The following is a 26,261-nucleotide window of genomic DNA, read 5'->3' as shown; positions in this document are numbered from 1 at the left end:
TCTTTGTATGTATGATTTTAGTTACTTGATGTTCTTTGTTGTGTATGTCTGTTTACCATGTCTGGTCTTTGTCCCCGGATTACATTCTTTTGATTATCGCTATAATCTTGGTTCCCTTGATTATTCTTTCATTGAAAGCAATGTAATATTTGGAAAGAACTATGTATGAAGCTTTAACAATTATTAAATATAAATACATCGGAAAAAAAAAACAATATTGGTCGTTGCTGTCCGAAGACGTTGTATAATTTTACGCGGTTGTTTGTCAAACTATGGTCTATATTTTTATCTTCTTACTAGCGAGCGGACTGGATTGAGTAAGCTAAATTTAGAGATGGTTTTGCTGACGCCATTTGATAATGTTTGTAAACAATAGAGGGAAACAGTGCTAAAATTAGTTTTATTGTGACGAAATTATGTTTTGAAGGACGGAAAAGATATTCACTTTAAATATTAGATTTAAAGTCACACAGCATAACTGACTGAAGGGTACATGTAATTTCTTTCAATAGCAAGAAACATACAAAGTATTTAGAAAATCTTCGTCGACTCTTTTCGACCATTAATTATTTATATACAATATACTCTTGAATGGTACAAAGATCATTTTATTTTTTACATACTGGGTACTGATCCTTACCCTTGTCCTTGATCATAACATCTAGTTCACTTCTTTCTTTTACTTCTTTTCTCTTGCAATGGCCACTTTAGTTCGAATTTTCTCTGATCCTGCAACCCTCCTCTTTTTTATTTGGATATTGATATGTCGAGTTGGGTATGTCTTGTGTTTATTTTGTCGATTTTAGAAGCTCTACAGAGCTTATATTTGTTTGATATATCCACTTTAAATAAAGTTGACTTGACTTGACTTCAATGTCTTTCCTCTTCAAAAATGTCACCTTGACACAAATCTTCCCATACAAATGTGCATACTTTTCAGTTACATGTTTGTAATTATGTAAACACAAATGTGAAGATAATTGGGAGTTTTTAACAACCTTTAATACCAATACAGGCCTCTTACAGTCAATGTTAGTGGTTAGAAGAACCAACTGGTGTTGGTAGTGGAGCCCAGCCTTCAGGATACCTGATCGAAGGACTCAGAGTATGTCCTACTAGAGGCTGGGCTGCTGTGTATATGCTCTGGCCTACTCCCAGACTCCACATGGGTTTGAGAGCGTTTCCCCGCTCTAATTGTCTTGGAAGTACATCAACGGAAGTGAACACAAATGTACTCTCACACTTGTACTAGTAGGTTGGTGCTGTTGTAAAAATAAATAAATTATCATCAATGTACAGTACATGCAAGTAATAAGTGTGCTATTTAAATTTACATTGTCCAATTTATGGTGGATCTAAATGTACAAAAATGTATATTACAATGAGTAAAATGTTATAATACAATGAACACCATTTTCTTATGCGTTTGAGTAATATTCTCATGCAGATAAAAACATTAACCATTGATAAAAGGTAAAACACTGTTCCATTAAAGAACTAAAATGGGGTTGTGTTTAAACTTAATAGGTCCTGATATTTCCCTTGAGTTACATGCGCTATCTCAAACACATTGCTGATATTTTGCTCTAAAAATGAGCTATCAGTACAAAGACTTTCATTGAGGAATAAAATTGGCAAGAATTGATTTTGTCTTGAAAATGGTGAGATCTACACTGTACTCTTTGACCAGTAGAGATTTAACAAAAAAAGCAACAGAAAATGAACTTATCAGTTCATAGGATATCACTCTATAGTTCCATTGTACATGTACTTATCACTTTTAATAGAAATAGTTCCAGCCAGGGAACCGGTATCATCTGATTAGTTTCCATAATGATTACTTTCTGTGTTTCCTTAACAATTCATTTGTTACACTTGTTCACTGATTGGCATACATGTTCTGTATATATGTGTACAGTACATATACAATTGTTTGAATATAAGACTATGGTGCTATATGTACATTTACCTGAAACTAATAGAGGTTTATGTTATACCATAACTTGTCTTTTGTTATAATGATCATTCTTTGGTCTGAGTTGATACATGTACATGTACACCAAAAGTTCCATTGCGGAATAATTACCAGTCTTTGGTGTGACTTGATACATGTACATACATGTACATTGTATTTCTATTTTTTTTTGTGACGCCGTTTTCTGTAAAAAAAAAAAGTTTTCTGTTGCTACATGTAGGTTTCAAAATCTTCATATATTTATTCATTTTCTTTAAAAGTATTTTTTAACCCTTTTGCCATGATGTTAATAAAACAAATGTATTTAGTCTTTCCAGCATAAATTTTACTTTTGATATGTAAAACAGAGGAACATTCATGATTGTTTACACCACATATATATTTTCATGCTACAATGTACCATTTACATTCGGTACAATTTTAAATGACAAATACATTAAAATTAAAGATCTAATTTAAAACAAAATAATTCCATTTAAATTATAATTTATATAATAACATGTACAATGTACATTCCATACATGATAGTTACTGTACTTGCTTAAGAATCCTTGAAAATAAGTAACTCCTGACGTTATTTTTTATACCTCTAAATGAATGGTTGAACATGCTGAACGAGATCATAGTATGAAAGATGTTGATAATTTTGTAGTGGCTTATACATGGAAGCTATACTTCTGTGAATAATCCTCTAACAGGTGAAAATTTAGGTAAAGCAAAATTTCATCAGCTATTCTCATATGCTAAACATACATTGTAAGTATACTAAATGAAGGAAAAAAAAAACATAAAAAAAAAACTGAATTGTATTTCAGATTTCAAGATGGCCTCCTGGGATGGAGGCTCTGGTAGTAACAGTAATGGTGGTGGGAACCAGCCCACTGATTTAAGACAACTGTCTCCTGTCCGAGGACAGATGACTCCAGAGTCAAAAGAAGAAGTTATTGAAGAAACTGAGGATGTAGTGAGAAATTTTTTATTTGAACGATATACTGAGGATCTTTCTAGTCAATCTGATGACAGTTCAACAGAAATGGCACCTCAGATTCCAGAGTTTATGAATTTTACTGCTGACCCTTTATGGTTTGTTTAATTATGACATTATTAATTACAGTGAAACCTTCTAAACCACACCCTGAATAATCTAAAAAGATAATCCGAATAGCTGACTAAATTAGGTACTTTTTTAAGTCTGTTCATACCATTTTACGTTTATTTTGAACCTTGGTAAACTCTTCACTTCTCTTTACAGATCTTATTTAAAAGATCAAAAGGGATTTGGTTAAGACAGGTTTCACTGTATTGATATTAAAATTCAGATTTATGAGGCTATTTATAAAAAGAATATCCTACTCAAAACTTTGGATATGTGTAGAGAGGTGGATGAATTTTCTTTTAAGAAAAAGGAACACTGAAAATACCATATTTTAGAATAACTGTTCATGTTTTTAATAAAACCTGAAAGAGTTTTCTTTGAAATGAAGAATTTTTTTACAAAATATAGTTTGATATAAATCAATGTATTAACAGTAAACCAATGATGTTTTTTTTTAAATTGGCCTAAATACAGTTCAATCTACATGACTTTTAAGTGCCATTCCGTGTAAGAATCAGGCAGTGGGTGGCACCACATATTTCTCACTTTGGTCTTTTTTGCTTCAAATATATTCAGTACATCTAGAAATCAACTGTAAAGCTATTTAAATTTATCCTGAAGCATCTGTGGGGTAGATAGTTTTTGACTGCTTATATAAGGAAAAAGTGTGGGAAAATTTTCCTGCCACTTTTCTATAGTGCATTTCAAGTAAATTTGACTTATCAGTATCTTAAAAAGGCAAATTTTATGAACACTTTGATGGTTATTTCTGTAGGTTTTAGGGTATAAATATTTGGTTAAGGTAATGAAATCTGTGTTTTTTCCTTCATGTGCCACACCTTATACATATTTTGCCTGATTCTTAGATGAAGAAGTACTTATGTTTTCCACTTTTGTGTGGCAGAGAAATTAAGTGGATCAACTGTAACCCCATTTTTTCTCTCAGTTTTTTTTTTTTTTTGGATACATTATTCACATCTGTTTTCTGTATATATTGTGCAAAAAATTTTAATCATGATGTTGCAGTTTTCATCGTTTTATGTTTTGGTCAAACAAGAAATTAAAATTATCATTGAAATGTAAAATTCATACTAAAACATGGAAGCTATACTCCTATTGTTGAAATCAAATTGCCATGAAGTAATGGAAATTTGACTAATCCTGAAAATCGATACCCATGAAAATAAGCTTCACTTTAATTGAAGTATTGAACTACATGTACTTGTACATGTACATGGAAAATTGAATATACATGTATCATGGTATGTAAAGAAAACAATTATAGAGGTACATGCAGGGTAGGAAACTCGCTAACATTCTAGCCAGTCATGAATTCAATTTTGCAATATATTAACTATATTGATATATAAATATTTTCTAATATTAGCCAGCCCTGCAAAAAAATAGCCAGTTTCAGGCTGGCAGGCAGGCAGGCTACTGTTTCAAACTCTAGCATATGTATCATTAAATGGTACATCTGGGATGTACATATACATGTACATGTATTTAATTAGAAATGTAGGAAATACTTAAAAGACAACAATTAAAAGTATTTTATGATATACATGTAGATAACCTGTGGTTTTTAGGAAGGTACTAGCATAAATCGTGTAAATATCCATGTATTTTGTGTATTTGTAAATTGTACATGTATATTTTATGGTTTTTTGAAGATTTCAGATTTACCATATCATGATTATAGGAAATAATGGTAGCAACAAAATTACAGAATACTAATTCGATCCATAATCAAGTCAAGTCCAGAATAAATCTGGCAAAATAGATATTATGCCACTTGCCCAGCTGGTACCACAATGGTCCTGACTTAGTACAAAATGCATGTTTCTATTTTGAAGTTTTAGAAAAAACTAAGCACTTAGTGTTTGGCCATGAAAAAAAAATAAATTCTGATATACATGTACATATACAGTGTACCTAGTAAATGTACTAGTATATATTGAATTTATCAGTAAGGAAGTCAGGCTCAACTTCAAAGTGAGAACAAAAAACAAAATATGTATTATTTTAAGGAGGTAGACCTAGGGTAAGGGGCACAACTCTTACAAATCATTGGAACGTTTGAATTCACCATTTTACACCAATCTCATGTAAGCATCAGAGTAGCTTGGGACTGATTTCATTCTATTTCAAAGGAGAGCTTGAAAGGCTTTAGTGAAATTGAATATGATACAAACGTATCACTGATTTCAAGAGTTATTTCCCTTACCCTAGGTCTACCTCCTTAAAAGAAACATACATTTCAACAAACTTCAAACACTTGAAATCAAATTCGTAGGATAGGTGGTGTAACACTTTAAGGTGAACTTAAAATGTATATCTTTATTTGTTTTCTTTTCAGCCGGGCAACACAAGTTGGTCGTCAATTGGCAAGGATTGGTGATGATATAAATATGAGATATTCTGATGAATTTAATGACATGATTCGACAGCTTAGAATCACTGAAGACACTGCTTATAGTGTTTTTGAAAGGATTGCCAACAAGTAAGATTAATTGAGCCTATTTCAAACCAGTTTTTGCCCTACCAACACTACTGATATGGTTACAACACATATAAAGATGATGTTCATGAGTTAGGAAGTTTAAATTTGTAAAAAAAAACAACTAAGTCATTGTCAATACTTTCTTATATCAAAAGAAAATATTTTGCCTGATTTCACTGTTTTATATACAACTCCAATTTTGACTCAAAAAAGAAACTGTTGTATACTTATGAACAATATTGACAAGCAGAGCTTTATAATACATCGGATCCAGAAAAATGAAAACATCACGAAAGAAATCGACACTTTTCCAAGCTGATTAAAGGTCCATAAGCTCTAATAAAATTTGTGGTATAATATAAACGACCTGTAAACACACTATATTCTGGCAGAATTTTCCTGTATTACCATATTTATTCCAAAAAAGGAATTACAAATATGAATCTGCTAAGAATATAAATGATATTTCTGTTTATTGCTTTAATAAACCCTAGAAATTTAATGTCTTCTTTCTATTTCAGAATATTTGCTGAAGGCATTAACTGGGGTAGGATTGCAGCATTGCTATGTTTTGCCTACCGCATAGTGAAGAAAGTAATGAAGGAAAAAATATCCCAGATTGGACAGTTTGTCAAACTGATTATTCATCATGTTGTACGATTTATCAGAGAGAGAATCGTCAATTGGATTGTTGAGAAAGGTGGATGGGTAAGTGTTGAGTTGTCAGGGGAGATAAATTGGAAATTGTAACAATTTTATTTTTGACTATTTTTTTCTATAATGTAGGGTGACTAAGACATTAAGGCTTCTCTGTTTTGCCTGGTAAACACAGTTAAATATACTAACAAGGGTGGGTTGCAATGAAATTATAAATCCTTCATTATGTGCCACTAAATCAGGAGGGAACTTTTGGGAAAAATTCAAGGGTAATTCAGAAACCAATAATTTTCATGTGCCCAAAATCCAAGGAAATTCTTTGCTTTATAAAACACATTTGTAAGTTGGGTATTATGCTAAGTGCCACTAAATCAGGAGGGAATTTTTTATGGAGATTCAAGAGAAAATCAGAGTCCAATAATTTTCATATGCCCAAAATTTAAGGATGACTATGCTACTATCTAATTTTAAAATAACTTCAGTGTCAGTCCCTGTAAAATCAGGCAGTAGGTGAGACATGGTATAAAAAGCCCATCATTTTGATAGTGTAATTTCACTATTTGCACCATCAAAATCAAGGAAAACAGACAAGATTTTCCATATCATACTGGACCATTGACTTACAGTTTCATTGAAATTCACTGAAAATGAACATTTCAAGGGCAGAGAACTCTGTCTCAGTTTTGTAAGATTCTATTAAAACATTTCTGAGCAAATCCAATGATGCAGAGATCAAGTAATGGTCTTTTCAAAGAAAGCATCCTTGAGTGAAATCATATTGTCAGGTAAGTGGGGTTTTGACATGCATGTTTCTGATTTTTCCAATTTTTCCTGATTCTTACAAACACTTACACTTCAGAATTTTTATTTTTTAGGTTAAAATGTACTTTCAAATCATGATGAAAGGACACAGTCTTTTTGTGAAAGAGTTATGGGACTTTAAACAATAGAAGAGAAAAAGAGTCAAGGTTATCATACATTTGCTTTGTGCAGGTTTTTTTATTGTAATTTCTTTTCAGGGTGATGCATTAAACTACAGACTCCCATCAAATCTTACATACTTTGCTGGTATTGGATTCCTTGCCTTGGCAGTGCTTGGTGTGGCTTGGTATTTTAAGAGAGGAAGTTAACCAGTGCTGACCTCTAGTGGCCAAAGTCCTAAGACGATCTCATAGGGGAAGGAATAGTTGTTATGTATTATGCATAATCAATTGTTATATAGTGTTGACTTTTATTTGTATAAAAGAGATTTTTTAATTTTATAATAAAATGATAACATTATTTAAAAAATAGTGTTGAAATACAAATAATGATTATAGATGATTTGAATGTAGATTTTAGCTTTTTTTTTAGTTGAACTTGAAAGCAAAAGTCTCCCCTCAGGTTATGGGTACAACAATACTAAAAGTGGACTACAATTTCATTTGAAGGATCAGGGATGATTTTTTTTCCATTATATAGCTAAAATCCACTTTTTCATAACCTGCTTTTACCACAAGATTATTTTTCATTGTATATAAGCTTCCACTTTAATCATCAATGAAAAATTAGATAATCTGTTGATTTTTTTTGTTTTGGAAGATTATTCTTCAGGGATTATTGTATGAGGCCGGCAAAAAATTAAGGGAAATATGCCAAAGATTTAAAGAGTTCTCCTGTTTTTATTTTACTACTCCTTTTTATTTTTCTGTCACTGCAGTTAGTTGTGGATACTTTCAATAGTTAAATATAGTTTTAAAGTCATATTGAAATAACACCTATTCTTTAATGTGAACTTAAAATTTCTCTAGTTAATCTTTTATTTTAAAACTATGCTAATGCCAGTATTTGAGATGAGATTTAAAGGATTTAGTGTCTCAAATATGACAAATATTCTATTCTTAAGGAGGTAGACTTACGGTAAGGGACATAACTCATGAAATCAGTGATTTGTTTGTATCACATTCAATTTCACTGAAGTCTTTCAAGCTTTCATTTGAAACAGAATAAAATAAGTCTAAGTTACTTTGATGCTTACATTAGATTGATGTAAAATGCTGAATGCAAATGTTCCAATGACTTGTAAGAGTTGTGTCCCTTACCCTAGGTCTACCTCCTTAAGACTTCTATTGTATAAATTCATTGTTAAAAGGCAGGGATATAACTTAACTTCTCCACTATCATTTTTTTTAGTTAAAATATGACTGGTAGTTTCTATTTTTGTATATTGATACTGGGCATTTGACAGATATATTTTGTGACAAGTCCTGTACAGTTCAATTTCAAAATCTGAGAACAGTTTTATTTTTTACACGTAAGTTTTTGTAAGAAACATTCTTGTCAAAAACCCACTGATCTGATTAGGAACTTTCATTTGAGGATGCTTTCTGTATTTGAAAAGACTGTATTTGAAAAGACCATTATTTGATCTCTGCATCACTGGATTTTCTCAGAAATTTTTCAAGAGAATGTTAGAAAAATTATTATTTTGACAGAGTTATCTGTCCTTGAAATGTTTATTTTCAGTGTATTTCAATGAGGTTATAACTAAATTTATCAAAGTGATATGGAAAATCTTGTCTTTTTCCTTTGATTTTGATGAAGCAAATACAACAAATGTAGTCAAATTAAACTTTCAAAATGATGGGTTTTTCATACCGTGTTCACATACTGCCTGATTCTTATAGAGACTGACACTTAATCAATAAAAGTATTATATTAATATAACTGTTTATAGGGGCTATCAGCATTTATGGTTTGTGCGGTTCATACAACTAGTCGTCAGACTGTTGCTGATTAGGGTCCCAATTTTTACATAAAAGATGTAGATATTTTACATTTACAATTTTACAAGGTAAAATGTCAGATTTCTAATTCATTTTTTCCACTCACATGTATGTAAATTTTCTATGAGAATCAGTGATAGTGTGAAAAAAAAATCAGAATTTGTCAAGCCAATGGTACATACTCCATCTTGTTGTAAAAGAAGATTGCAATATACATAGTTTTCAGTAGAATTTTAATTGCACAAGCTTGCCTGTGCATTGAAATTTACCTGTTATTGTGACATGCCGAAATTTGTGAAATTGGTTTAAAAAATTAAATATTTGATTTACATCTATAAAACCACATTTGTTAACATTCCTTGTATTATTTACAGTCAAACTTGTCTTAGCAATCACCTGTATATTCAGCAATTATCTGTTTTAAAAGACTATGATTAAAATATCCTTATGTAATGCATTCTGTGTAAAAATAATATGTATATAAAGACCACCTTTTTTGTCTGACCATGATTTTTGGCTGGGTTGCTCTTGTGAAAATCAGCTTATAGAATCTTTTATTGTTCTACGGTGGACAGGTGGTAAACATATACATGTAAGTAGTATATCTGAGCAGAATTATTTCACATCATTTTCACATGAATTCTACATGATTTTGATGTGAAATTGAGCAAATAAATGTTATGACAGAGTTCACATGAAATTCGTTGAATCAAGCCTTCACTTGAATTGTTCACATTCAGTTTGTGTTAAGCTAATTTCATGTGAAAATCACATTAATTTCATATGAATTTCATGTGAAGCTCTATTAAAATGAATTTCACATGAAAAATATTTGCCTATGTAATGCAGATCAACATATCTAATCCTAACCCTGAATAAACCAGAAACCTGTCCAAACCAGATATAATATGAAGGTCATTAAGGGTTATTTCATTGCATTATAAACCTGTTTAAACTGACCCAAACTTGTAGTCCAAAATGGATATGGCTGGTTTTACTGTATCACTTTTTTTTCTTGCATGTTTTATACAAGTTTAAAATGCAAATAATTTGAGTCCCTACAGTTTATCATTCCATGCAATCAAAGTTTTTTGTATATACAATGTAGTTCCTGTGTGTTTTACTTCCACAGTAGCTAGAATAATTTCACAAGCTATCAGCCTAAGTATTTCAGCAATTTACTGGTAGGTCACAGTTCACAAATGAAATGTAAATATTTTAAAAATGTAATTTTTAGAATGAAAAATGTATCGTAGCATAAGTGCTATGTAATGGTTTACATGTTTATAGAAAAAACCTGTCTAAACTGAACCCTTAATAATCCAAAAAACCTGTTTAAACTGAACCCTCAATAATCCAAAACATGTTTAAACTGAACCCTCAATAATCCAAAAACCTGTTTAAACTGAACCCTTAATACTCCCAAAACCTGTTTAAACTGAACCCTCAATAATCAAAAACTTGTTTAAAATGAACCCTCAGTAATCCAATAATCTGTCTAAATTGAACCATTAATAATCCAAAAACCTGTCAAAATTAGACACTTTTTTACAGCCCCTTTACATCAATTTCAATGTATTTTGAACCAATTTTAAACAAAAACACCTGTCCAAAATGAACCAATATTAAATAAAAACACCTGTCCTAAATGAACCAATTTTAAATAAAAAAACCTGTCCTAAATGAAACAAATTTTAAAGTCTGAAAGGGTTTAGTTCAGACAGTCTGCACTCTATAAAATTAAGGTAAATAGAGTCTTATTTATTGTAAAATTTACAGTGTAAATTACATGTAACATGAAATTTGAAAATTATAAACATGTGTTGGAAATAGTCACAAAAGATATCTGATTTTATCTGAAGAAAATTTACAAGTATCGAGGGATATTTTTTAAGGTTAAATACAGAACAAAAGTGAATTCCAAAATGTTTATTCATAGAAATGAAGCTTATGTATTCAATATACAGACTGTAATGTTTAATTATCTATTATAATATTATTATAATCTGTCTTATTTTAATTTATGTTTAAAGATGTTTTGCTTATGACATTGAATTTGCATTTTTTTTTTTCATTTTCATTGATTACAAAGCTAAATTTAGCAAGTTTATTCATAATTGATTGAACTCAGCGAAGATGTAATGTACATGAATAATTTATATAATTGAAATTTTGGCACGGAGGTTATTAACAAGAGATGTCTAGATTGCCCTGCCCAGGCTTAGTTTATTTTAGTTGGAGATATTGTTGTTGAAACTCATCTCTCTGTTATCAGCTTCCGTGTATTTAAGTGCCAAAAATTATATTAAATATGAAAGGGTAAAATTTCATAGCTTTTGTTTTTACCGGTACCTATAACTTCACCTGTTTGTGCATGCTGTATACCTGTATTTGGAATAACTCATCATCATCATCAGCATATTACTTTTAATAAATACAGCTTCAATAAGTAGACAATTTCCCAATGTATTCTGCTCAACTATCTCTATAAAGCTCAGGAAATAGATCTCATTCATTCCTGTTTTAATTTTTATCCTTTTTTTGTATTATTTACCATATCTAATTGAAGAAATTTATGAATTCCAATTAGTTTCACTTCAATGTCATCTAGTTCGTAGGGGAGGGTTTTTAATTATCAATTTTTTGAAGATTGAGGAAAAAATAGTACTACCTGTTTTCATCATGCAGTAGTATTTCCCAATTAATTTCACTAGAGGAGGATCAGCTTCTTGTAATGTAAAAAAATTCAAGAACAGTTCACCTTTTGTTTAAAACTTTTAACTATTTTATTATTCCATCCCAGCACTACTTAAAAATATGTGTTTCATAGATGATTTAATTTTATCCTGGGAGTTCAGATGTGTGGGGCATTTCTAATGAATGATTGACTATATGTTCACATGTAATTACAAGGTACCTGCTGAAAAGAGGAGAAAACTCTGCCAGGGGAAATAAATCCCCAAGATTGAATATTGGGATTATGGATGGTCGGAAAGTTATACATAGTACTAACTTACTTAGCATGAAAAGAAGGAACACTGTCATGTAGTGCAATTTTTAACATTTTGCATGGATTTAGTGAATACATAAAATCAACTCATTAAATGGTATATTCAGACGGCTAGAAAAATATCAGGGTTTGTTTTTACAAGTATTTTTATGGTGCACATGTAAATATAAATAATGAAATTCATATCACTTCTGCTTGTACAATATACTGTCAATTCAGAAATGTTAAGATTTAAATTCTGTGTCTTTGAATTTGAATGATAGCACTTGAATATAACTTAGTAATAGTTAACTCGCACAATTTCTGACATTATTATTCATATTTGTATAACTTTGACAATTGTTTGCTCAACTGGTTGAAAGGTAGTGGTCAGTATTACATGTTTGGTTAGGCCAGATCAAGTTTGTCTTAGTGTATCATTCTTTCATGTTCATGTTTTGACCCATCCAATTTGAATAGGGGTGGAGCATTGACAACATCCTATATGTATATGCTCTGAAACATGAATTGCTCGAAATTGTTCTGTTGGAAGTAAAGTATATAAAAATTATGTATGTATTAAGGAAGTGATTGTTTGAACCTCTGACCTATACACATAGCATGTGTTCTAGGCATATTCCTGTTGGTTGTAGCGTCGGTGATATAGTTTTTGCTTTGAACATAATTTCCTGGAAGAACAAAAACCAAAATAGCCGTGTTTTTATGCTGGAAAACCTGACATAATAGAACATGCAGTTGTGTCTTACAGTGAAATTAATTTCATTTGTGGTATTTGACTAAATTCATTGATTTGCAGAGATTTCAAAAGCTTTTCCAAGTTAACATGGATATTTTACATAGGAAAGTGTACACTGTACATATTTTCTCAAAAATGCTAGAAGTGTGCACTATTTCAGTATTCAGTGTCTACCCTGCACTTGACATTTTATGAGCAACTTGGCAGGTGTTTCTAGAAAAGCAAAGGACGCTTACCCTACCGGTGCACCTGGTCCAAACTCTGAGTTTTTAGTGGAGTCTGAGTTGCTCATTTAATTTTGTTTCACTGTGTTATTTTGGTTCTTTTCTTTTTCTTGTTCTTTGTTGTGTGTCTGTTTTCCCTGCCTAGTCCTTGTCCTTGGATTATATCTTTTGATTTCCGCCCAAATTTTGGTCCCCTTGAATACTCTTTAGTATATAATTAACCTAGTTTTTCCATTTGTTAGCCTATACTCGTATTTGCGGCAGTGCATTTATGCTACATTGATAGATTGCAATCATATTTGCGGCAGTGCATTTATGCTACATTGATAGATTGCAATCAGAACTTCACAGCCATTTCCGCTACACTAAAAACAGGCTGAGTTATTCAGATTGTGCTAGATTGTGTGATGTAATTCTATGGGCTATCTCACACTTGTTTTTTTTTAATGATCTGTACTATACATTTTAAATTCTCATTCACTTTTTGTTGCAGTTTTGAGATTTTGTGATTAATAGAGATTATTTGATTGAACAATGATATTTTAAATTGTGAGGGAAAAATGTACTATGTATTTGTACTATACATTTTAACTTCCTACTTTCTTGATTTTAATATCTTTGGGTATGTCAATGATTCTGTTTATCCAAAGATTGCTGAGTGCAAATTTTCATTACTCAGTATAGACTGTTTTAATAACTTGGAATTTTGACATTTTAGTAGAAACTATGATTTTAATTGATGCATTTAAAGAAAAATCCTGCATCAGTAATTTAAAAAGTTCCTTAATACAAGTTTTTATTATTATTGTATCATTGTAAATCTGTTGCAAATTCACAATAGTAAATACATTGCATTAATTTCTAAATATGCAGTATTTTTACAATATTTATATTATTGTAAAAGAATGCAAATGAAATGATATCACAATAATTTGAAACTTGCAAAAATAATTGTTAGCATAACTGAAGTAATATTTTCTCAATTATTGCAAAATATGAATCATATTTTCACCAAAATGACAAAACAAAATAATTTTTGAATTTCAATTAACAAAATTAAGTTTTGAACATACAAATTTGCATAGGATTCTCCCTTATCTTGTATTCTAATATTTTAGTTGTTCAAGTATTTTTGATAAGAATCAGACTGGTTTTATTTGTAAAAATCCTACTGATCTGAAAAACAATTCAGTTTAGAACATGAAACTGATTATTTATTGACAGAATTGTCTGTTCCTGAATTGTTTGATGACAGAGTTATCTGTTCCTGAATGACATTCATTGTACATGTGTCAAAGTGGGGCATTTTTGTAAACTTACGCTTTGTATCATCTCAGTTATTTTAATGTACACAAGGAATGTGTTCTCAGGGTACATATTTTGGAAAATGGTTGAATTAAAACTAGCAAAATGAAACTCTGCCAATTTTGTGATTTAGTGGTTTCTAATATAATTATATTTAGAAAATAAACACATCATTTTTTTTCTCTTTACAAAATAACTTCACTGTTTATAAACAAAATAAACTCACAAAAAATCAAAAATTTTGCCACGTCATGCAACTTTGACAGCTGATTCTAGAGTTTGATGTCGGCACATTTTGAAACCTATTTACAACCATTCAATAAAAGTACTTTTTTTGTCTTCAATTAGCATTCCCTCCATTGTCAACTGTTTTGGTATTGTGCCTTAAATTGAGAAAGTCCACTTTTGCAAAAAAAAAAAAAAAATTTTCAGTGCCTTTAAAAGTACAACAAATATTGTTACTTAGTAAAACATAAATAATGGCAAATAATTCTTTTTAATATGCAATGAATTATTACATTATATTGGTACAGTTCACGAAAGTTTTGCCAAGCCACCTGTTTTGTAATCTTCTTTTCCTTCATAATGGTAAGAAATTTTCGAACCAGTTGTTGAGTTTAAATAGTAATGAAATTTTGGTTCTGTTTCAAAATACATACCATCTTGAATTTCATACTCCATATGATAAACAAAACCAACACTGCAGTATCAGAATTTTGTTTAAAAAGAATAAAACTGTGTGAGGATGTATGTAAAAATTTACACTGTTCTAAACAGAGTGTGGTTTGATATTAAGTTAGAAATGGTTTGTACTGCTTATGAAATGTGTTGCATCAGATTTATTTATATCTTTGATTTGGTATGAATTCTGATGAATGAGTTTGTATTTAAGTGAGTTTGTGAACAATTGTAAACCTTGTTATTGAGATATTAAAATCTCTTCTAAATATGTAGTTTGTTTTTATTTTTGAGTTATTGTAAACATATTAATTTTCACTATTCTTGCATTGGACAGACCAGCATGAAAACCACTTCCAACAAAATTTATTTTTAAAGCTATATTTATGCTATTCATTTTTAGCTCACCTGACTAAAGGCTATGTGAGCTATTGCCATCACTTGGCATCCATCATTGTCCGTCGTCGTCATTAACATTTTTTTCAAAACTCTCTCCTCTGACACTACTTGACCAATTGGAACCAAACTTATTATGAATGTTTCTTGGGGTATCCTGCATAGAACTGATGTGGGGATTTTTGATTCATGGAAAAACATGGCCGCCATTACTAAAAATAGAACATAGGGGTCAGACAGTATCTTTTCGCATATATCTCAAAAAGCATTAAGTTTAGCTAAATTTAGACTGGATAAAAGTGTTCAGCATGATGAGATCTATCTGTGGTCAAATTTCCGTTCTAATCTGTTAAGCCATGTTGGAGTTACTACCCTTTTTCAACACTTTTTGCTATTTTTAATGTTATTTCTTTCAGAAATCTTCTCCTCTGACACTACTTTACCAATTGAAACCAAACTTGGTACGAATGTTCCTAGGGGTATCCTGCAGAGAACTGATGTGGGGATTTTTGATTCATGGACAAACATGGCCGCCGTTCCTAAACACAGAACATAGAGGTCAGACAGTAGTTTTTTGCATATATCTCCAAAACTGTCAGGTTTAGCCAAATTCTTTCAATAGCTGAAATGATCCTTATTTTTAGGACTACAAAAGTCTTCAGGCATAAAAGTTGTCAGATGAGGTCTCACTAACCACTTCTAACGTTTCCATTACTTTACATGTTAAAAAAGTAATTTTCAAAGTCTCACTGTGAATTCCCAGGACAAATGACATCTTAAAGCTGCATACCGTTGCGAAGCTTCCAAAATCATTATGCTAATGGTACAATGATAGTAGAAATTCTTCATAAAATTTACTTGAATAAATAATACTGAAAATCCACATTTTTACCTGTTCTGCTAACTGACAGCATGGAGGCAAATTACACATGTAAACAATATTCATACACTTTTGTTAATTACATATATGATTTTAAAGTACACATTCTCAGCTTTATTTTGTCTACTTTTAATCATAATACACACAAATAATGTACTTACAATGCATATGTCTAGGTTCAGTGTGTTTTTGGTACTGAAAAGGGGGGTGGCCATTTGACCCGGAAGTGGTTAGTGAGACCTGACTCCTTATAAGAGTTATTGCCCTTGAAAGGGAAAAAAATGACGATTTTTTTTAGTTTTCAGCCAATATCTTGAAAACTATGATAGATAGAAACTTTCATTAGCTGAAATGATCCTTATGATAAGTCCTACCAAAGTCTTCCGAGTCAAAATTGTTGGATATCTTCTTGTTAAATTTATTGCCCTTGAAAGACAGAAATCAACCAGGTGAGCGATTCAGGCTCCTGAAAGCCTCTTGTTTTAAACCACAAAAATTGATACCCATGAAGATGTCCACTTGACAGAATCTCTTCGTTTCCTCAAATTACCAACCACAAGCCTTGGAAATCTAGGAATGGAGATGCTTGTAAAAGGGACACCCTTGGTTTCTGTGGACTATGAGATCAATGAATTAGATCAAAGTATTACAAGAGTTCTTATTACACTGATTGTAAAAAAAAAATCAAACAATATATGCATCTTTTATTAATTATTATACACCAGTGTGTAAGGAACAAATTTCTCCATTGATCGGAAACACATGGGGAGGGGTTTCTCAACTAAAAAATCAGTTAAATTTTCGTCTACCCATTTTTGAAATTGTGAAATATCTTCAATCAAATCAGAAGTTATTTCTTTGAACAGATAGCCTAATGTAACATGAAATCTAAGATCTGCGTCAGTTTTATCAAATTGTTCTCCACACCATTGCCTGAGGCTTTGAATATCGGAGTTTTGCTCTGGACCTTTTATATCTACATAGATTGTTATAGAGTTTGGGTTTGTAACTACTTTAAAGTTGTTTAGCTTCATTTTCTCAAAGGATGAATAGGTGTTTATTTTTTCACTCATCTTATCTAATGCTGGCTTCATAAGCTTATTCATGGCATCAGCATCTTTCACTGGTGTGGCACCATTTGCCAGTTTGACCATGTATGGATAAAATGGTTCTGCTTCGTACCAAATATTGTACACAGTCATGTGATAGCTGTCTAATGGCAGAGGTTGGAAATACTTGGCGATTCTTGATGCTTTGAATACATCATATAATTCAGCTAGCTTTGGAGTTATTTCACACATTGATATGATTGAGTAACCAAATATAGGGAGGTAGCGCCCATTAGAGTCAATCTTGTCATGATCCATTGGACTTATCTGCTAGATTCTAAGGTCAGTATCTGAAATATTAAATAAAAGATTATGTCGCTATTTTCCCATACAGTCAACTACCTGATAAAAAAGACGTTCCACAATAAAATTCTTCAGCTTGATTACAGGTACCATGCATTCCAAATAGTGTGAAAGTACATTTGTTCGTGGGTTACCAATTTTCGTGGTTTTTTTGGGTAGGCCAAACCCCGAAATTAAGTTCCTAAAGTAAGGGAGAATCTCATTGATGTGTATACTGAAAACCTCAAAACCATGAATTCAAGAATCCACGAACTTGTGTTTCAACTCAAAACCATGAAAATTTGTATCCACGAAATAAAAGTACTTTCACAATAAAAGGGGCTATAACTCCTGAACAGTAGTGGTAAATGGCATTTAAGCCATAACTGAATTATATAGATCTGTACCTTCTATTTTATGAAGGGGGAGGGGGAAAATTAATGTTCCAAATATTGGGGAAAAAATTTTTTTTACCCATCCAATGGCAAAATAAAAATAATGATATTCTAAATTTTTCCCATTATTAGCAAGTCATATTTTCAAATAAAAAATACTGATTTAGGTTGCAGCTGCTAAAATATAAATACAATTTTTATGCTTGCCCAAAAAAAATCTGATCTGACATCAAATCCAAGGCCCCCCACCCCCAGGATTAAAACAGTCCATGCAATATTATTCAAAGTATTGCAATAAACTTTGAAAGTTCCTCAATTATCAACTCACCCAAATGTGGCAAATTTAATGGCAACATGGAGTTAATCAGTACCCACATCTTATCAATATTGAATTTAATTAAAACGAATTCAAACTACAGTGAACAGACATTTTTATTTTAACTATATTCATACCAAGATAATTAAAAAGCAGAAAAAAGAGCATCAGCATTTTTTTTGTGCATTACTGGATTACATGTTAATTAACAAGGCTTTCAGCCATATATGGTGTTTTTCTTATTTGTCAGGATATCAATAAATTAAAAATTCCACAAAAAATTACCATTCAATTTTGTACTTTAAATAAAAAAAGAGCTAACATCAAGTTTACTTATGACTGTATAAATATCCTTGAATAAAAAAATCAAATAAAAAATATTGTACCTTAAAATCCAGGCATGCATACAGAATGTCAAGCCTCAGTATATTTTCTACTCTTATCAAGAGCCTTTGCAACTTCAGATAAAAAAATCATAGATAATGAACGCCTTTCATGTATTTAAATATTTTTGTTGCTATCTAGGGCTATTTCGGGTAGACTTACATCCTCTAAAATTGACTAAAAATAGCAAATTATCTCCCCTGGAAATAAACTCTCAGAATTATTTCCCTTTAGCAATGGATGATGAGGAACATACACTTCGAATCGAAGCCGAAGAAGTAGTGAAGGAAGTGTCGTATGCTGTTAAATTTGTCAAAATTTCAACAGTCTTACCAGTTTCTAACAACTTGGTGTATCTTAACTTGGAGACGAAGGAAAACGAAGAATTTTGCGTCGAACTTTCAGTTGGGGGTTTCAGGGTAAATTTATTTATGAGTCATTTCACGATATTTAATTATTGTGATGAACTTAAAATTACCGCATTACCTTGTTAGGTTTAATTAACTCCTTGGGAATTTCTGTGACAACAGATGCTTGTAATTCGAACTTTACTTTCGGAGAGGGTATTTAATTCCTGTCATACTGATTCGTCCGTCAGTCCGTCCATCAATACATTGTTATGCTGTGGCTTGAATTGGTCAGCTTTCTTTGAAACTTGGATAAAATGTTGTTAATTGTGTAGACTTTAATGGGATAAATTCAACAGAAATCTAAGGGGTACATTTTTTTGATAGGCATCTTGTTCCATTATTCCTTTTGGGATTCAGTGTCTGGAGCTATTTTCTGACTTTCAAATCAGAAAATAGCTTCGGACACCAAATCCAAAAAGGGATTATTTATCCCAAGGCTGTGGGTAAAATATTGGGAGGTGATCATGGGCTCTTGGCCCTAAAACTAAAAAATGCTAAAATGACTAAAAAAGTTAGGGAGACATGGGTCAATGACCCATTTTGTCTATGCAAAATTTATGCGTTATTCATAATATGGAGTAGGCATTGCATATTAAAGCCAACACCTGAAGTTTCAACATACTTGAAATTTCATTTTACATTAATCAGCAGATCCAAAAATGGCCCATTTTTAGTACACCTGGCCAAAGGCCATGTGAGCTATTGCCATCACTTGGCGTCCGTCATCGTTGTCTGATGTTGTCATCTGTTAAAATTTGTCAAAAATTTTCTCCTCTGAAACAACTGAGAGGAATAATATGAAACTTTGCACAGATGTTCCTTAGGGTAATTGGAATTTAACTTAGTATAAATATTCCTTTGGGTATCTTGCACATAAGTTTTGTTTAGATTTTTGATCTGTCAAAAAACATGGCAGCCATTACTAAGAATAGAACATAGGGGTCATACTGTAGTTCTTTGATTATATATCTCCAAAACCGTTTGGTTTAGTTAAATTTTGACAAGGGTCAAAGTGTTCTGCATGATGGGATCTATCTGTGGTCAAATTTTTATTTATTTCTGTTAAGCCATGCAATGATCCTTATGGTAAGTCCTACCAAAGTCTTCTTGAGTAAAAATTATTAGACAACTTCTTGTTAAATTTAATGCCATTGAAAGACAAAATTTAACGAGGTGAGCAATTCAGGCTTCTGGGAGCCTCTTTGTATTATATTTTATTTCATAATTTGTACACAATCCCAGAGCAGTAGCAGTTCCCTATGGCAGGTGGGAATATTTTTAAAATAACCTATGACAGGATGGCATGATTTTACCCACCAAAATTATTACCTGGGTCAATTACATGTACATGTAAATGGCTATTTAAATCACACTGCCCACTACATCGCATGTAGGTGGCCCTGACACGAACCTACATGCATGATGTAAACAAATGCACATCAAATATTTAGATGCAAATGACCGTGACGTCAATTTCAAAAAGATGATGAGTGTCTTTTAAATCTAAGAAAAGCTATGCTTCAATTTGCAATGTAGATAATGATATCAAATCTTTTTTTCTGAGACGGAATAGGTTCTTGAACATCCAGCAGAACTAAACAGCATGAAGAGATATGTACATTATAATTACATTCCCCAAACTATTTAAAGCAAATTTATAAAGAAAATATATAAAAAAACCTGGAAGATTATCAGAATAGATTAACTTATTTTTACTAAGAATTGATTTTTAATCATAATAAAATGTGAAATTTTCTCCATAGGAACAGTCACTATTTGTTACTTCCAGTACATGACTTTTTTTCATTAGTATATTTGGAAACCTTAAGGGAAATTAAGATACTTGTACATGTAATAACCCTAAAGTTTTATTTCATATTATGTAATTTAAAAAATTTTGTGTATGCTATAATTTTCAAAAGAATCAAAAACCGATGAATTGTTTTTAAAAAAAATCTGTTGTATAGTATAAAATACAGGTTAAGCTTAATTTTTCAGTAGAATCCAAAATGTATTTTGTGAATTGGGCCATTTTGAACATTTTGCCATCCCCCTTTTTTCACCATTACTTAGCAGGGTATCACTTGATGTGTCATTAATGCACTATTTTTTAGGTTGTGAGTCGCAGTTTTGACAAGGTAGAAGATACTGATTCAAGGTTTTATGAGACAATCTATGCATTGTTGGACCAGTTAAGCCCTGGATACAGAAATACATTTGGAGACACTTTGGCCTTGAAATTACAGTCGATACAACAGACACAAAGGGATGATGCTTTGTCATGACAGAGATTGATCTGATCTTTACAAAACTTGGTGAGAATAACATAAGTTTGATTGAGATTAAATCTTTAATCCCTCTTTGATTGTTTTCGCTAAATCATGGTTCTGGTCAACAATTTATCATGTATCTCACATTTAAATAGCAGTATTTGTAAGAATCATGCAATATCTGAATATGTAATACACCACAAAAAGGCTACACACACTTATTTTTTAGTTATTAAGTTACTTTATAGGTCTATATAATGAAATGTAGAATTATTCATTCTAACCTGTCTGCTAGGAGATAATCCACATTGAAAACCAAACAGTTTCTATTGTTTTTAGTGTCATTTACAGAGTTATCTCCCTGAATGTTGAATAATATAGTACATTCTATATAATTTTTATTTCCTACAAACACGGATTATATGAAAAACCCCATGTTAATTTTTGTTTGCTATAACATTTTAAGCAAAACAGAGATATACAAAATGTAGCAAGCTCAAATGATGTGTCCATACTTACAAAACTATTCAGGGTAGGATGTTGGCAGTTGTATCAAACTGTACCCTGCAAAGTGTTTTTGTATCCTGCCACAACAAATGTGGGGACAAAGAAATACCTGAGTGTGTGTGTGTGTGCGTTGATTGGATGCCATTCCTTTGAAATTTCTCAACAGATTTTGTTCAAATTTTGTAGGATTGTTAGTCATCATATGTAATTGTTGTGCCTTAATAAAATAGTAATTATGTGACTTTTGCACTTTAATCTTTTTTGCGGTGATGGGATGCATGTGGCTATGCATAACAATACTGTTATAAGATGCTGATGATTTTTAAAAGACTTCAATTTGTGCATTGAAAATTGTCACTGTGCTATTACAAGTTCATGTGGAGAATACTAAGATCCATTAGGTAAATATATATCAAGTTTTCAGTTACAGTTAAACAGCATTAATTATTACTAATGTGTTTTTCTGACTTTTTTTCAGAATGAAGACAAAAATGTGCAATAGAATAATTTTTACTTGGACCAAAAGAATCTGAACAGTATTAATAGTTTTGTAGAAAAGTTTTATAATTGTACATATATGTTTTGTTTGTCATTATCTGTATTATAATGATATGTGAATTTATTCATCAATATAGCATGTTCTATCCATATGGACATACAGTAGTCATGAATTATAACATTAAAAGTGAATACCAGTGGTTGGTCCAGTGGGTTTAGGACTTAGAACCCCCTTGTGTGGGTGGGTTCTTAAAATTTTGTCTGAAATTTATACCAGAATTAGCCGGTGATATTTGAGACCTCCCTTTTTGGATAAATTACTACATTTACCACTAAAAAATTGTCAAGTTACATGTACAACTTTTGAGGAAATAAAAGACTCAATACTTTATCAGTGGAAATGAAGCACCTTTAAAATGCACCCATTGACAAGATATTAATCAAGAAGATATGGGGAGAAAGATTTTTTATTAGAAATGAAAGGGAGGGATCCTGACTAGGTGTCTTATTTTGGTATTTTTTCCTTCAAATTGTCAGTAACTTTGCTTCATGTACTTTTAGGTGTAGCTTAACTTTTGCCAATATGATAAAAAGTGTCTTCCTATTTAGACTATAAAGTGCCTTAAATATTTATTGTGTTGCTACTTGTTTGCTAACTTGCATAGTTTTTTTTCCAGTTATTATTAATCTATTGTTTTGTGTCTAGACCAGAAATCCCAGTAAAAATACAATATCGCAGGACTGACAGACATGTCTGGTGAAAATGCCTTTGGAACTAAAAAAATATTGTTTTTTTTTTTCGTTCTCCAAATAGAAGAAAACTTCAAAATATGAGATTCTGTCTAGTAATCTGTCTACCAATTTCGCATACACTGAAATCCTAATTACTTATACAAAGTATTTTCAGAATTGATCACAACACATTTTTATAATCATCAAAATTTTATCCCCACTAAATGCAATGATCTTGTCGGTCTGTCAGTCTGTTCATCTGTTACTCTTTTTCTGTAACAGCTTTCTCAGCTTCTATGTGAGGGAATGCTGGATATTTGGTATGTTGTTGCTGCAGGATGACTCTTAATTTCAAGATTTGTCACTTAATTTCTTCCTGTTTACCATACAACTCAGTAATATTTTAGGTGATGCATATTGGAAATTTTCATGACAGATTTCACAGTTTCTATGAGAGGGAATGCATCGATATTTGGTATATTGCTTTTGCATGATAACTTGTACCCCATCTCCCCTGTCAAGGTTTGACAGAAATGTTTGAGTGGAGTTTTCTGAGTATGACATAGCTTGCAACATCTTGTTATTGGATTTATTTTAGATATGGTCATGTTTGTTTTTGACTTTAGGGTCTTTCATGGCATATGATATCATTATTTCATTTTTCTGTAGAAAAGGTATGTTCCTTAATATTGTTATATTTGCAAATTGCTAATGTTGGAATACAGCTAAATTATAAAGAAACTTTAGATCAGATACATATATAGATGTTCATAATAGTATCTTTCAATTATTTCTGCATCATCTCTTATACCTTTCAATTTTTTTTTTAAAAAAAGGTGGTGTATTTTTCTTGTTCAAAAGTAGTTGAAAGGATTGATATTAAAAGTGTAAGTTTTTGTAAGAATCATGCAAAATTGGAAAAATCAAAAACATGTATGTCAAAAACCTGCTGATCTGACAATAAAATTTCACTCATGGATGCATTTCATATTTGAAAGGGCCATTATTAGTTCTCTGCATATCTGGATTATCTCAGAAATTTTTCAGTATTAAGTTTTTGAAAGAGATATATGCCCTTGAAATGTTCATTTTCAGTGCATTTCAATGAAATTTATAACTAAATTTGTCAAAATGATTTGGAAAATTTTGTCTTTTTTACCTTGATTCTGGTGGTGCAAATAGTCAATTTTAAGTTTCAAACTGGTTTTTTGTGTTTCACCCACTGCCTGATTCTTAAAGAGACTGACAATTAATATAAGTAATGCTAAACACAGTTTCTAAATCTTCTTCAAGTTTTTATTCTACATGTATTAGTCTGTAATCTTGGATTGTCTTCCTGGGTCAATAATTAGGACATGTAATGGAATTTTTATAAAATATATTTTCAAAATACAGTAGATACAACCCTTTCACTAAACAAAATGCTTCCCAACTTCTTCATTGATTTTAGGAAATATGAAGAAACACTTACTATTTTAATAATGAAACAAGGTGGATTGCATAAAAAATACTACACATAAAATTAATGAAGTTCTGGAATTGAAATGGAAAAAGCTTTTTAATGTCAAAACTAATGATAGATTCTACACTTAATTTTTTTTGTGAGACTGAATGCAAATTTGTTAACAAATATATTGATACCAATATAGTTCTAATTATTGACTCAGAAAGGACCTTAATTTATTATAATTTATTATGATGTATTATTGTACATTGAATGTAATTTTTTAAAGTATTTTTGTTGTAATTTTAGTGCCTTTGTTATATTTTAATATATTTATACAACAAAAAGGACAATTAAATTTGTTCTTATAGGTAGGTCTTAGTGTTTTCTTTCTGCTTTTTACGGTGACATCTATTCCTTGATAATTGGTTGCCATTTATCACTTAGAATGGGTCAAACATCGTGTACGATGTTTAACTAACAGTGGCGGATACAGAGGGAGTGCATGGGGTTGGCACCCCCTTTCTTATTGAAAAATTTATCATTTTCATTTGTAATACTGACAAAAAATGGCAAATAATGCCCTAGCAACCCCCTTTGTCTGAGGAACCCCTATTGGCAACCCACCTTTTCAAAGTGTCTGGATTCGCCCCTGAGCAATATCTTTTTTTCGGTAACAACCTTTTTAGTTTTTGTACTCGGCCATGGACAGTAAAAAGTATTGTGATTCAAAATATTTTCGTTACTTAACTATGTAGACGTAAATGAAAAAAAATAACCCCGGCTGCTGCAGCAGATATCGGCACAACAAAAATTCCCAGAGGTCTGTGCGGTACTTGAATAATGAATATCAAATGCGGTCAGTCTGAACACAAAGTCAATTATTTAAACTTAATGACATGGAATAAATTATCTAGCCCAATCTTAGCTTAAGGTGAAAAGATTCACAAAAGTTTCTGCTAACATTTTTGGGGACATAGTTAAATTAGATTTTATTTGAAAACTTTCTCACATGAAAGTTAGCCTTTTTTTAGTTTCGTAATGTCAGAAATAGAATTATCAATCGAATTGTACCAAACTGTAGACAATTCACACGTGCATTAATTTGTAGAATCTAGAATTGATTAACTAGAGGCTATAAAGTGCCGGACTCGCTGACCCTGCTTGATAAGCTATATTTTATTTTTTCTTTGTTTTTTTTCATGGTTAAAAAGTCATTATGGTCATTCTGTGCATGATACCAAAAGGAACACTCCTATCAACTTTCATGGAATTCTGCTCAGTAGATTATTTTTAAAGTAATAACACCAAAATAAAATCTCGAAAAGGGCAATAACTCTAATAACGCTTACCCTACTGGTGCACCTGGTCCATGCTCCCTAATTTTAGTGGAGTCCGAGTTGCTCGTTTGCTTTTGTTACTTTGTATGTATGATTTTAGTTATTTAGTGTTCTTTGTTGTGTATGTCTGTTTTCCATGTCTGGTCTTTGTCCCTGGATAGCATTCTTTTGATTACCGCTATAACCTTGGTTCCCTTGATTACTCTCTAACATGCTGAACACTGAACGTGTAAAAATTTTGCTAAACCAATCAGGTTTGGGATTTTACGTGATAAATTGGTGTCTGACCACTCTGTTCTAATTTTAGTCGACCATATTTGTCGATTGATCAAAATTCGAAGCATAACTT

The 26,261-nt window shown here is 31.4% G+C and overlaps 3 protein-coding genes across 7 annotated transcripts in view; 2 read left to right on the top strand and 1 right to left on the bottom strand.

The window, feature by feature from the left end:
• The first annotated feature begins 295 nt into the window (after positions 1-295).
• On the top strand, positions 296-16,921 carry LOC148613657 (bcl-2 homologous antagonist/killer-like). 3 transcript variants are annotated; one of them, XM_088587113.1, is made up of 5 exons: positions 296-317; positions 2,791-3,058; positions 5,431-5,574; positions 6,096-6,282; positions 15,762-16,921. In XM_088587113.1, the coding sequence occupies exons 2-5, from the start codon at positions 2,799-2,801 to the stop codon at positions 15,948-15,950; spliced, it is 780 nt and encodes a 259-aa protein (XP_088443239.1). In that variant the 5' UTR covers positions 296-317; positions 2,791-2,798; the 3' UTR covers positions 15,951-16,921. The 3 variants fall into 3 exon arrangements, with proteins under 3 accessions (XP_088443239.1, XP_088443238.1, XP_088443240.1); XM_088587112.1 differs by lacking the exon at positions 296-317 and adding an exon at positions 324-489; XM_088587114.1 differs by lacking the exons at positions 296-317; positions 15,762-16,921 and adding exons at positions 324-489; positions 7,251-15,220.
• The window catches only part of LOC148613655 (uncharacterized), a 20,764-nt gene continuing 11,417 nt past the window's right edge, over positions 16,915-26,261 (bottom strand). Inside the window, exons 1-2 of one of the 3 annotated variants that reach the window (XM_088587116.1) lie at positions 18,874-18,918; positions 16,915-17,624 (exon numbers count right to left, since the gene is read on the bottom strand). In XM_088587116.1, the coding sequence (XP_088443242.1) occupies positions 16,933-17,592 (660 nt within the window). In that variant the 5' untranslated portion in view covers positions 17,593-17,624; positions 18,874-18,918 and the 3' untranslated portion in view covers positions 16,915-16,932. The other 2 variants (XM_088587115.1, XM_088587117.1) reach the window with 2 other exon arrangements.
• Positions 18,899-24,942, top strand: LOC148613656 (GSK3-beta interaction protein-like). Its single transcript, XM_088587118.1, has 3 exons — positions 18,899-19,130; positions 21,236-21,436; positions 22,377-24,942. Exons 1-2 carry the CDS (start codon positions 18,948-18,950, stop codon positions 21,404-21,406), a joined length of 354 nt encoding a protein of 117 aa, XP_088443244.1. The 5' UTR covers positions 18,899-18,947; the 3' UTR covers positions 21,407-21,436; positions 22,377-24,942.

This window comes from Perna viridis, chromosome 6 (genome assembly GCF_037379345.1).
Source record: "Perna viridis isolate PV_CMFRI_1.1 ecotype Kerala chromosome 6, ASM3737934v1, whole genome shotgun sequence".
NCBI classification, from domain to species: Eukaryota; Metazoa; Mollusca; class Bivalvia; order Mytilida; family Mytilidae; genus Perna; species Perna viridis.
This window is presented reverse-complemented; position numbering and strand designations above follow the sequence as displayed.

What these genes read in the sequence shown, in the direction of transcription:
- LOC148613657 (XM_088587113.1), top strand. Translation starts at nt 2,799, where the DNA reads ATGGCCTCCTGGGATGGAGGCTCTGGTAGTAACAGTAATGGTGGTGGG. An exon ending in TTTGAAAGGATTGCCAACAA is followed by an intron (nt 5,575 to 6,095) that starts GTAAGATTAATT and finishes TTTCTATTTCAG; the next exon opens with AATATTTGCTGAAGGCATTA. An exon ending in TTGTTGAGAAAGGTGGATGG is followed by an intron (nt 6,283 to 15,761) that starts GTAAGTGTTGAG and finishes TATTTCTTTCAG; the next exon opens with AAATCTTCTCCTCTGACACT.
- LOC148613656 (XM_088587118.1), top strand. Translation starts at nt 18,948, where the DNA reads ATGGATGATGAGGAACATACACTTCGAATCGAAGCCGAAGAAGTAGTG. An exon ending in TTTCAGTTGGGGGTTTCAGG is followed by an intron (nt 19,131 to 21,235) that starts GTAAATTTATTT and finishes ACTATTTTTTAG; the next exon opens with GTTGTGAGTCGCAGTTTTGA.